Below are 13,053 nucleotides of genomic sequence, written 5' to 3'. Positions count from 1 at the left end.
TTACTTTTCACTGTTTGACTGGCATTGCTCTGAAGGATTATGGCTGAGATTGTAAAGATAGTATACAGTGAAAGACTTCTAAGATCAGTCGCTTGCAAGTTTGATATATCTTATAGGAAAAGCACTTTAATATTTGTTTTTCTTTAAGTGCTGTGATCTGGGGTACCATGCAAATTTAAACAGGGCAATGAGAACCTATCTATCTGCTGAATACAACTTGGAGACGTCACGGCATGAAGGTTTGGACATAATAGAGAATGCGGTGGATAGCTTGGAACCCAGGAATGACAAGCAAAGATTTATGGAGATGTATCCAACTGCATTCTGCCCACCAATGAAATTTGAGTTTCAGCCTCACCTGGGTGATGAGGTAAGAGTTTTGGTCTCATATGTGCTCATTTGGGCACACGCGCACACGCACGCACTATATGGACAAAAGTAATGAGACACCAACTCATTCCATCAACAGCAACTTTTCTGAGCTCCTATTCTAAATCCATCTGTGTTTGACAAGAGGAGCAGGATAGCAATTCTCATTTTAATTCATTCCAAAGGTCTTCAAAGTAGTTGAGGTCAGGGCTGTGTGAGATCAGTCAAGTTCTTCCACCGCAGACTTGCCCAACCATGCTGTTATGGACTTGCTTTGGACACTAGGGCACAGTCATACGGTAACAGAATAGTGCCTTCTCCAAACTGTTCCCACAAAGGTAGAAGCATACAATTGTCCAAAATGTTTGGTATGCTGAAGCAGGTCAACCCCTGAAATTCATCCCAATAGCATTATCTCTCCTCCATCAAACTTTAAAGTTGTCACAAATTAGGCTGGTAACATTCTCCTGACTCCAGACTCGTCAATCAGACTGCTACATGTACTAGCGTGGTTCGTCAGTCCACAGAACGCAATTCCACTTTTTCTGAATGCAGTGGCAACATGCTTAACACTTCTCCATGTGACGCCTGGCTTTGTGCTTGGTAATGTAAGTCTGGTTTTGCAGCTGCTCATGGAAAGCTGTGTAATGAAGCTCCCAACACACAGATTTTCTACTGTTAATGCTAAAGGACATTTGGACTCTGCAGTTATTGAGTTGACGACTTTTACGCACTTGGAGACCCTGCCCTGTAACTTAAAAAAACAAGCTTGTTTTATTGACGATTATACAACATAACATTGTTACATCATAAAACAATCCGTATTTCTCATTGCTCGTTAATGCTGTCTGGCAGAGTTACCCTTGCCCTTAACATACCATGGGTCTAATATCTTACCCAAAAACCATAAGCCTCCCATGTCCGCCTGCTCTGTGACTTTACGTGGGCGCCATCTTGTTTCCATAAGCACACTCTCAGTTGATTGTGGAACTTTTAGGCGTGAATAAATGTAATAAATGAACTGGTTACAATGGTGGCACTCTATTACACAACCATGTTTGTATTTAACGAGCTCTTGGGAATGGGCCATTCTTTCACAAATGTTTGTAAAGACAGACAGAATGTCTAGAGACTTTATTTCATACACAATTGGCAATGGGACTGAAGGAAAATCCTGAATTCAATAATTAAGAGGTGTGTCCCATTATTTTATATACAGTATACATTGGTTGATATTGTGTCGCTGGTAAAATATGAGAGAAACACAGCACAGTAAATTATTAGGGAACCTGACAGTAGGATGAACACCTATAAACTAATTACATGGCTGCAGTTGTCTTTTCAATCTGATTACAGGCAACCCCGTTGTGTTGGGTCAAGTTCACGGTATATAGCGAATTCTCACCTTTCTGAAACTCTTCTCTGCATATTGTAATGACTAGGACTAGTCCAGTGTACTATGTGCAGACCAGTCCTGCCCAGTCTGCTGGTAGCATGCCCACTGAGGCGTGACTGAAATCCCTGAGCCATGCTTAGTCTGTGACTGAAATCCCTGAGCCACGCCTAATCTGACGGGATTTAGAAGTCATTGAGGATGGTGTACTTGTGGCTCAGAAATCTGTCGCCCCTCAGAAGGCCTGCTGTCAGCAGACTGGGCAGGACCCTCCCATGCAGAATACACACCTTTTGAGCTAGTCCTATTCATTAGACTATGTGGCAAAAGAAGACTGAGAAGGTGAGAATGTCCTCCTTACTGTGAACTTGCCCCGTACCGTGCGTTTGCCTGTAGTAGACAAATGCAGTATTAGTTCATAGGTGTCCATTCTGCTGTAAGAAGATGAATCTGGCTGACCCAAGATGTTGAGGAAGAAATGTATAACATGAGATGGATTACTACAGTGAAGTCCTTTTTCTTCATAGTTTTAGGATTGCAATGTGCCCATCGTTGACTTGAAAACCTCCTTTTTTTTCCTCCTGTGAATGAAGGTTTGCCAAGTTAGTGCTCAGCAGCCATTACAGGGGGAACTTATACTCCGGTACCAGCAGCTTCTGTCTCGACTGGCTATGCTGAAGATTGAAAATGAAGAGGTAATACCATGTTATATTCCTGTCTGGAACTTACGAAGAGTACGGCAAATATTACTGAAAATTAGATATGACAGACTACAGTTATCTTTCATATGGTTGGTAATCGAAATATATGACCTGGTTCAATGTTTCTATCTTCCAAAAGGGTTATGTGATAACTGGTATTTGGGTCTAAGCAGCTGGCATACATTCTAGTACAGCATCCTGTCTATCTGCTAGACAGCGCAAACTTAAAAGGGTTGTCCACTGTTTGGACAACCCCCTTCTTATACACTATATTTACCCTTGAAAGATAAAAAAAAAAACATATACCCTCCTTCCTTACCAGCGCCGGGTGTCCTGAGGCTCGCAAGACAAAGGCAGCAGCTGTTTGGCTGGAAGGCTCGCGTGGCATAACAATGTCATGTGTGGCCTCAGGAGACCCGATACGGGAAGGGAATATATGGTGTTTTTATACAAAAGGGAGAATATAGTATTTAAGAAGGAGTTGTCTGAATAGTGGACAACCCTTTTAAATCTGGCACCTGATAAGACTACTAGTTGACAATGGTTCATGTTGTTTGATTAATGTGATAATTAGTTGTCATGGATTTACATTTTGGGCCATTCCCCTTTTCAGAGTAAACCATACCCTTTTAGATTATCGTACACTCCCTTGTCAGACAAAGAGCAGAAAGTGTCTATAATGCATAACAAATATGGTGAGAATCGGGAAAGTCACTTTTGTGGTGCAAAATGCCCAGAATTCTGATGCATTTTTCCCTTCTTGCTCAGGCTTTAGCAGCTGATAGGAGAGTGTGTCTATTGACATAATCATCCAAACACCGATCCGAGCACTCCCTGCAGCTCGAGTCTGTAAAAAAAAAAAATTCTCCTTAATCCTTATTCGATTCATAGGAAAACCAGAAACATCACTACTTTTATTCTTCCCCCCTTATGATCCAGCACTGCCCCCCAGCAGCGCTCCCCGTCTTTGTTTACATGCAATCAGTGGTCGCTTGCTGTATTAGAGTTATCACTGTGCAATGATGTGAGCCTTGATGCCAGTAATGCGACATATGACCACTACAGCCGCTGGTTGGCCAAGTACACTAGCAGCACGGCATTACATTGAATTGAGCATGATTCCGTTAGTACAGTTGTTTCTACAAAGTGTCCCAGGAGCTGTTTTTCAACACGACAACACCAGACTGCATGGTGCTCATATTTCTGTGACCAGCCTGGGTTCCCTAAATGTGCTACCATGGCCTGCAGTGTCTTCGGACCTATCTTCCATCTGGGTCGTCATTGGTCGGCAATTGTAAAGTAGCTGCCAGTAGCAGATCTTGATGATTTGTGTACTCAAGTGAATTCAGTGTGGCAGAACATAGACAACCGTTAATAACCTTATTGAGAGTATACCAAGATGTGTAAGTGCGTGTATTTCTGCATGTGGCTTGTTACAGCTTTCCATATTCCCTGTACAGCAGCAGTAATATTTTACTTTACAGATAAAGAAAACCTCAGAAGCCACCCTCCAGACCATCCAAGATATGGTCACAATAGAAGACTACGATGTTTCAGAATGCTTTCAGCACAGCCGCTCCACCGAGTCGGTGAAATCCACAGTATCCGAGACATACCTAAGTAAACCCAGCATTGCAAAACGGAGAGCCAACCAACAAGAGACGGAGCAGTTCTACTTTATGGTAAACACAAAAATGCTTTATCCTTGAGTTTTAAGTAAAATATCTGCATTAAAATTGCTAAAAATACCCAAAATGTTTTCTGTGTAGAAATTTAGGGAACATCTAGAAGGCTGCAATCTCATCACGAAACTACAGGCTAAGCATGACCTGCTTCAGAGGACTCTCGGGGAAGGCAAAGGTAAGGCAGTGATTTCTAGGTAGTTACTAGTGTATGTAGCCTATTAATTCTGTACACAATCCGCACTGATACTGTGTTATACATATTGCAGGGCGTAGCGAGGTTCATCACACACGGAGAACATCTAATAGATGAGTGGAGTTGTGTCCACCGCTTCCTTAGATTCTATCCTACTAAACAAACGGTATTCATTCTGCCCAACAGAAGGAGGATCAGGCTCGTTGGCTTTCATCATGTCTGATCCCTTCTCCCTTTAGGTGTAGGGCCCATGGAAGAGATGCTTGTCCCTCTTGTGCATGGATGTAGCCAGTTTGGTAGCCATTATGTATTCTAGCTGTAATATCACAGTATTATCGGGTTCTGATGGATAATTATTTCCCATTGTTTATTTGGAAAATCACACACGTATACCCATAGTGCGCTTGCTATTGGAAGCATGTAAGATTAGCAATGTGGCTGGCGTTCATGTTCCTATCAATGAATCACAGTAAGGATTATGGACGTAATCTGCAAAGAACAGTATGGCGTTATCTATTAAACGTACTGCAAAGGTTTACACTTGTCCCGAATGATCAAGGCACATACTATGTATTCCACCGTTTAATTACATCTTCTAGAGAGACCTCCGAAGGTTCAGCGACATTTCTTATGTTGTCTTCACTTGAATCTATAGAGATGAAAGCAAAATCTGGAAGGGATTTAAAAAAAAAAAAAAAAGAGCTGATAAAATGCAGCTCATGATAGATATATTTTGATTTTGTGTTTGTTTTTTTAACTAGAATTATGGAAGGGGGTTTTTTGTTAGGTTCTGCTCACACCATGTTTTTGTACCATGCCTAAGGCAAGCATTGCTATACCGTAGAGAAACCTGCCAGGGAACCCAGTCATTGTGAGACGCCCACTTTACATTAAATTGTCATCTGTAATGGTATAACATATATCTAATGATGTCGCATACTCCTTAAACTATTTTTTTTCTCCAGGCTATAGGGCAGAATACATGACTACAAGGTACGTTGCTGTTTTCTTGGGCTAAAGCTACATTGTTAGTCCCTGAGAGATAACTGGTTTAATAAAAATGGTTTGTATCTGCGAACCTGTAAATGTGGCAATTTTTGCCTTTAATTTTTATTGGTATGGCCACATATAATGTCAATATGGACGGCGTATACAAAGCATTGATCTCTGCATCTAAGATAATTTGGAGTCAAACTACCGTCATTTACATTCCACGTGTATTGCTTGAGTGGGACACGGGAGACAACCTCCAAAGTTGTCATCTCAAATTCATGCATTGAACTGGAGATCATATCTTATCAGTTATACATAAGAAGTTATCGGGAATGAAATAACAAGGTTTTGCAATGAATCCCAGTGATGCATGATTGCACACCGGTAAGACTCGGGTTACACCGGCATTTTGAGTTGTGTTTCTTTGTACTGTTTTAGGAACAAAATTGAATTCATGTAGGAAATGGCGATGGGCGAACGTGCTCTGAAGGTGTTATCCCAGCATGCTCGGGTGTTATCCGAGTGACTTTGGCGTGCTTGGATAAGGTGTTCGAGTCCCCGCGGAGGCTGCATGATTCTCCAACACGTGCGAGGATGGCCTGTTTGTTAGGCATTCCGTGTATGTGGTGCAGCTGCGGGGACTCGATTATCTGGGCACGCTGGAGTTACTCGGATAACACCCATCAGAGCACGTTTGCTCACCACTAGTAGGAAAATGAAACCAGAAGGGCCCCATTGACTCTAACGGGATCCTCTGTCAGAATGCGGCACTTTATTTTGGATTTGACAAAAAAATAATCATAAGCTGAAGCAGAGCAGACCCCATTATAGGCAGTGGCGCCCTTCTGCCTCAGTTTGCCTCAGTTCTATACTGGATCTGTTTTCCGCATAGATTGCACTTCTCTCTCTGTAAAACAGAAATGTAACTTAAAATGTAGGTGTGAACAGAGCCTTAGTATTAGTGCTTCATTTTGGGTGAACATATTTTAGAAATCACGACAGTGGGTGGTGTGTGTTACTTTATCTTCAGAAATGTCACTTTTTGCTCATGTTCCCTTTCTCAGGCCTCCAAATGTTCCCCCTAAACCCCAGAAACCAAGGAAACCCAGACCCGTTTCTCAATATATTACTAAGTTGTTTAACGGGGATCTGGAGTCCTTCATCCAGGTACTGGCACTTGTAATGCTGAGGGCTCGGCTGTACCTTCTGCTTTCAGTGTAATGGCCAGGGCCTCGCTGCAGCAGCGGAGGAGCCTCATTACATTCTGCATTGTGGTGGGCTGTTTTTTCCCTTCTGATCAATATCCTTCCTGAGTCTACAGAGAGATGGACGTATAGCCCCTTCCTCAGAATCTGCATTCTTCTGGTCTGCTGCAGACAGTGACATCTATACAGTGAACTTTGTTACGGTGAAATGTGTAGTGCCGGAAACATTTCCTCCAAAGCCTTCCTGTTATTCAGCTCCAGGGGAAATCCAGCAGCGACTCTGCTTCCATTGCACTTCAGCCGTGTAGCCTGTACTGTACCGAGTGGCCCGTTTTATCTCTGATTTTACTCTCCCTGTTCCTGAGAACCGTAGGTCTATCTTTCGGTTTTTCTTTCGATCTTTATTTATTATTTTTTTCTTTTTTTTCCTTCCGTCTTTCTTTCTCCCCTCCTTTCTATGTCTGTCTTTCTGTCTTTCTTTCCTTTTTTCTTTTTTTTCTGTTTTTCTTTCTTTCCTCCTTTCTATTCCTTTCCTTTATTTTTCTCATATTTCGTTTATTTTTTTTATTTCAGTTTTCCTTCTCCCCTTTCTCTCTCCTCTCTTTCTCTTTGCAGAGATTTGGGCTTTTTTTTGTTTAGTTTGACTTTTACTGGTCTTCACCAATGGGGTGTGGCTCACATGAGCAATACACCCTTGTAAATATCATTATAAGTAGCACTAAATACAAAGGCCTATATCTCTGAATTCTTATTTAAAAATACAAAAAACAGCATACTCTGGAAAACAGCCGCTTTAAAATAACAGTAGAGACTGGCTTCTTTTGACCTGGTGACCAGTTCCTTTTATAACCTTTCCTTAAAGGGAACCAGTCACCCCCCCCAGGGTCTATTAAAGTAAAAGAGCCACGTTCAGCAGCACTAAGGCTGCATTCTGTGAAGGTGGCTCTTATGTTGATGATCCCTAGGTACGCTGAAATAATGACTTTTATAAATTTCCCGCCATACCGCTATTGAGTCAGGGAGGTACGTTTTCTTCCCCTCACTCAACCTGGGGGAGTGACAGGTTCCCTTTAATGTTGGATAGCCCCTCTAATGGGGGAGATCCTCTGGTCAAGACTCTAATCTCTTGGCCAGAGTGGAGAGCAGTTTCTTCTAGGAAAAGTAACTCCCTATTTGACGTCCATTTTCCCTCATTAAAGCATACAAGCAAGTACAGTCTCCATCAGACAAGGATTTTGGGAGAAAGAATACAAGAACAGAAACATTTGGGTGGAATGTGAAGCCAACGACAGTGTGACCTATGTGAAAAGGGGCAATCCTTCCACATCAGTATCTATCATAGCGGAGTTCACTGCGGTGGAAGTGGCACCTTGCTACGCTGCACTGATGAAGGGTGTTACGCCATCTCGTCTGTTCCCTCAGGAACGCTATACTATGAAATCAATACAACTTCTAAATTCCATCTGGAACCTTCACTAGATTTATTCTCTGCTTCTTTTTCTGTCCTGTATTTCTAATATTGCTTCTAGTCGGGGAAGAAGGAATTCTCACACAAGACACCAGGTATTGTGTTATCGGTGACGGTAATCTCGTGATCTGCACCTTGCTTTGCACTTATCTTCTGAACAAGGGAATATTTGCACTCAACATAGTATTATGCATCATTTTTTAGCGGAAGGTTAAAATAGAAGTATTTTTTCATTGCAACCGCAGCTTATGAGCGGTTACGTGACTTTGACAAACCCGTCTCCCACCCAGCAGTTTTTCTCATAGCCAAGGTGCAAAAAAAAATAATCTGAGCATAAAGCCTGTAATCATAGCAGCATGAGACCCATGGATTCAGTGCAAATCTCCTAAATCATTGCACAGCCTATTTCCTGGTGTTGGCTTTAGTGTTTACACTGGGTTAAGACGATGAACTGGGTGTTGTTGAACTAGGATACATCAATCACTGCCAGCAGCGTGGAGATCTTCTGACCCGTAGTGACCGAAAAGTGTGTGTATATACTATGGTGTACTCTAAATGTTGTATGCAGACATTCCCTGGTCGGAGATTTCCATCCGCAGCATGTGAATCATTTCTAACTATACTGTGGCATCCTGAATTGTATTTTCCATTCTACTTCATCGAAGTGTGTAAAACCCATTTCATTTTATGCTAATATTCATTCATCATTTTCCAGTTTATATAAAATCTATAATTTGACTAACTCTAAACATACTGTGCTATATTGTCCTATGTTAATCTCAGACTATAGTTTATGGCTCCATTCAGAATTCTGCTGGTTTCTCCAAAAATGAATGTGTCGCATCCCTGACAACCTAAGGTGCCCATTTACGCTGAATATACTGGTTTTGTTGGGATCAGCTAGCCATCTAATATGTATGGGATTGTCTTGACTCTTCCCCCACAGCAGATGTGGTGAGAAAGAAGGGATTGCACATGTTAAAGGGAATCTGTCAAAAGGTTTTTGCTAAGTAATCTGAGAACATCATGATCTAGGGGCAGAGAGCCTGATTCCAGTGATGTATCACTCACTGTGCTTCTTAGTGTATTTTTGATAGAGACCCTATTTTCTCTGATGTAGATGCAGCAGTGGTCAGAATGCTGAGTTTTAATAACTCACGCCTGATTGGCAGCTTCCTGTGCAGACTGTACATTGGCAGGAAGTTGCCAATCAGTGGTGGGGGTGAGGTTACACAGACTAGCCTGACTTGCCTCCACGTGAGACCTAGTCCCCTCTGCCCCTACATTATGCTGCTTTCAGATTAAATAGTAAAAATCTGCTGACATATAGTGAGAAAAAAATTTAAAGGGAATAAGTGAGTCTTTGGCCAACAGCACATTTGTGAATACAGCTGTAGAAGAGAATGTACTATATTACATTATGTGGCTCAAAGTCTGTGTGGTAGAAGTAGGCCATATTATTGAAGGACAGTTTTTTGGGGGTTTTTTTTTTGCTGAAAGTCTGTAGTCGTGTTTTATTATGAATCTTTAAAGCAAGCTTAATGCACACTTTTATAACATTCTCCAGCATTGCTGCTGAGATCGGGTGATCATGTGACCGCAAGTATGAGATTTGCATTTTTCCAGTCACATTCCGACTAGACATGCTTTGCCTTACTTAATTCACTTGTATTAAGTGATGCCGAGCATGTCTAGTCGGTATGTGACTGCCTGTATGCAAATCACATACCCGTTCTCAACAGCAACATTGGAGAATCCTGACAGCATACAGTGCACACACATGTTTGCAGTCACATAGTGACTGCTGACTTTAAGCAGAAGACCAGACAATCCCTTTAAAAAAATGTATGTAAATGGGTTTTTCAGTCATATAATATTGATGACCTATCCACAGTACTGGTCACCAATATTAGGTCAGTGGTTGTCCGACACACTGCACCCCTCACCAGTCAGCTGTGACTAGCTCTGGTGGTGGCCACATGTAAACTCATGGAACCTAGCTGCAAGGCACAACTCTGTTCTGGGGTTTTATCTGCTCCTATTCAGCGGAGGTGTCAGGCTTCAGACTCCCAGGGATCTGATATTGATGACCTATTCAAAGGATCGGTCAACAGTATTATATTGCTGGAGAGACCCTTTAAGGTTATATGTGCAATTTAATGTAGAGTTAGAATTTCCAGCATTTCTGCAATCATTTATTTATTACTATGTTCAGTAACATTTCATGACTTAAACTTAACCTAATACAGTGCTGGTTGCCAATCTAATTGTGTATCATTGCCTCTAAATATATTACTTGGGATCATTTGTTATGAAGGTGTATTGTATGCATACTATGAACATTGCAGTAGGACAGGTGATAGACACTGCACCGAGCCCAGCTATCCATAAATGTTTAGTCCGAGAAACAAAAACGTTAATCTTTTTCTGCTAGGCGTCAGACAAAGGGCACCATTTTTTTCCTTCATTTTTTTCCATTTTATCACTGTAGGAATCTGGGCAAATAATCCCCCTGATCGTGGAAAGCTGCATCAGATTCATTAACTTGTATGGTAAGAAGCCTTTCTGTTCTTGAGTCTTTCAAATAGTCACTGACCATGACCGTGTTGTATAATCTCTGTGTTGGTTGAGCCTTGCAGTCACTTCTATGTCGTTATGTGTTTCTTCTCTGCATCTTCCTCAGCACTTCAACACCAGGGTATATTTCGAGTTTCTGGTTCTCAGGTAGAAGTGAATGATATAAAAAATGCATTTGAAAGAGGTAAGATATTTCCCTTTTTTTCTATAACACTATGAAAAACAATACATTTACAGTATCTAGCTTATCACTGATGAGAACTTAATATTTTTGGCTCGTTATATGAAAAGAGAGAAAAACAAAACTAAGATTTTTAAAGTGGTCTAGTCATAGTCATGACGTTAATCCAATTGTGCTTCCCTCTGTATGGCCTTAAAAAGGTGGTTTATGCTCGGAAATCCCCCAATGTGGCTGAATTACAACAACTCTCCAAAAATGAGTGAGCCAAAATTCCTCCAGAGCTTTGTAAAAGGCTAATTGGAAGTTATCATAAACACTTGATTGCAGTTGTTTTCTGTAAGGCTACGTTCACATTAGCGTCGCGTCGCTGTTGCGTCGGCGACGCAGCGGCGACGCGCCCCTATGTTTAACATAGGGGACGCGTGCGTCTTTTTGCACGCGTTTTCCGACACGTGCGTCGTTTTAGACGCTAGCGTCGGACGCAAGAAAACGCTACAAGTTGCATTTTTCTTGCGTCCGATTTCGTCAAAAAATGACGCACGCGTCGCAAAACGCGCGCGTTTTTGCGCGCGTTTTTCCGTGCGTCGCGCGTTGCGTCGCCGACGCAGGGCGGCGCAACGCTAGTGTGAACGTAGCCTAAAAGGTACCGTCACACTGAACGATATCGCTAGCGATCCGTGACGTTGAAGCATCCTGGATAGCGATATCGTTCAGTTTGACACGCAGCAGCGATCAGGATCCTGCTGTGATGTTGGTCGCTGCAGAAAGTCCAGCACTTTATTTGGTCGCTGGACTTCCTGCTGACATCGCTGAATCGGCGTGTGTGACTCCGATTCAGCGATGTCTTCACTGGTAACCAGGGTAAACATCGGGTTACTAAGCGCAGGGCCGCGCTTAGTAACCCGATGTTTACCCTGGTTACCATCGTAAAAGTAAAAAAACCAAACACTACATACTTACCTTCTGCTGTCTGGCCCCGGCGCTCTGCTTCTCTGCACTCCTCCTGCATCCTGTGTCAGCGCCGGCCAGCCGGAAAGCACAGCGGTGACGTCACCGCTCTGCTTTCCGGCCGCTGTGCTCACAGTCAGTGCAGGAAAGCAGAGCGCCGGGGACAGACAGCGGAAGGTAAGTATGTAGTGTTTGTTTTTTTTACTTTTACGATGGTAACCAGGGTAAACGGCCCTGCGCTTAGTAACCCGATGTTTACCCTGGTTACCGGCATTGTTGGTCGCTGGAGAGCTGTCTGTGTGACAGCTCTCCAGCGACCAAACAGCGACGCTGCAGCGATCGACATCGTTGTCGATATCTCTGCAGCGTCGCTTAGTGTGAAGGTACCTTAAGGGTAGCCCAACCAGTTAGGTTTAGGGGGCAATCACTTTTTCACACAGGGCCATGTAGGTTTGGATTTCTTTTTCCCTTAATAATAAAGACCTTCATTTAAAAACCGCATTTTGTGTTTACTTCTGTTATCTTTGTTTAATATTTAAATTTGCTTGATCTGAAACATTTATGTGTGACAAACATGCAAAAGAATAGGAAATCAGTAAGGGGGCAAACACTTTTTTCACACAACTGTAGGAGCAACCAAAAGAGTCTGGATGGGAAAGGTTGTTCCCATAATCCAGCTCGGTGTTTGCAGGCCTAATAACAGCAGCTGGATTAGCTCATTAGGGTGGAGTTGTGCTGGAGCTGAACAGAGGTATTTATCTGGTGAATGCATTTAAAGGGAACCTGTCACCCCGAAAATCGCGGGTGAGGTAAGCCCACCGGCATCAGGGGCTTATCTACAGCATTCTGTAATGCTGTAGATAAGCCCCCGATGTTACCTGAAAGAGGAGAAAAAGACGTTAGATTATACTCACCCAGGGGTGGTCCCGGTCCGGTTCTGGTCCGATGGGTGTTGCGGTCCGGTCCAGGGCCTCCCATCTTCATAGGATGACGTCCTCTTCTTGTCTTCACGCTGCAGCTCCGGCGCAGGCATACTACAGTACTTTACTCTGCCCTCAACAGGGCAGAGCAAAGTACGCCTGCGCCGTTGCCGTGGCTGAAGATCAGAAGAGGACGTCTTGTAATGAAGATGGGAGGCGCCGGAGCGGACCAGAGACACCCATTTGACCGGACCAGCAGCGGGACCGCCCCTGGGTGAGTATAATCTAACGTCTTTTTCTCCTCTTTCAGGTAACATCGGGGGCTTATCTACAGCATTACAGAATGCTGCAGATAAGCCCCTGATGCCGGTGAGCTTACCTCACCCGCGATTTTCGGGGTGACAGGTTCCCTTTAATACT

The 13,053-nt window shown here is 43.0% G+C and overlaps 1 protein-coding gene across 4 annotated transcripts in view; it reads left to right on the top strand.

Moving 5' to 3' along the window:
* The window catches only part of SRGAP1 (SLIT-ROBO Rho GTPase activating protein 1), a 205,123-nt gene that overhangs the window by 167,851 nt on the left and 24,219 nt on the right, over positions 1-13,053 (top strand). For 2 of the 4 annotated variants that reach the window (XM_069764703.1, XM_069764702.1), the window contains exons 7-14: positions 149-370; positions 2,356-2,457; positions 3,948-4,145; positions 4,233-4,323; positions 5,307-5,334; positions 8,069-8,102; positions 10,499-10,559; positions 10,691-10,768. In XM_069764703.1, the coding sequence (XP_069620804.1) occupies positions 149-370; positions 2,356-2,457; positions 3,948-4,145; positions 4,233-4,323; positions 5,307-5,334; positions 8,069-8,102; positions 10,499-10,559; positions 10,691-10,768 (814 nt within the window). Of the gene's footprint in view, positions 1-148; positions 371-2,355; positions 2,458-3,947; positions 4,146-4,232; positions 4,324-5,306; positions 5,335-6,398; positions 6,502-8,068; positions 8,103-10,498; positions 10,560-10,690; positions 10,769-13,053 lie in introns of all 4 variants that reach the window. The other 2 variants (XM_069764700.1, XM_069764701.1) reach the window with 1 other exon arrangement.

This window comes from Ranitomeya imitator, chromosome 4, assembly GCF_032444005.1.
Source record: "Ranitomeya imitator isolate aRanImi1 chromosome 4, aRanImi1.pri, whole genome shotgun sequence".
NCBI lineage: Eukaryota > Metazoa > Chordata > Amphibia > Anura > Dendrobatidae > Ranitomeya > Ranitomeya imitator.
This window is presented reverse-complemented; position numbering and strand designations above follow the sequence as displayed.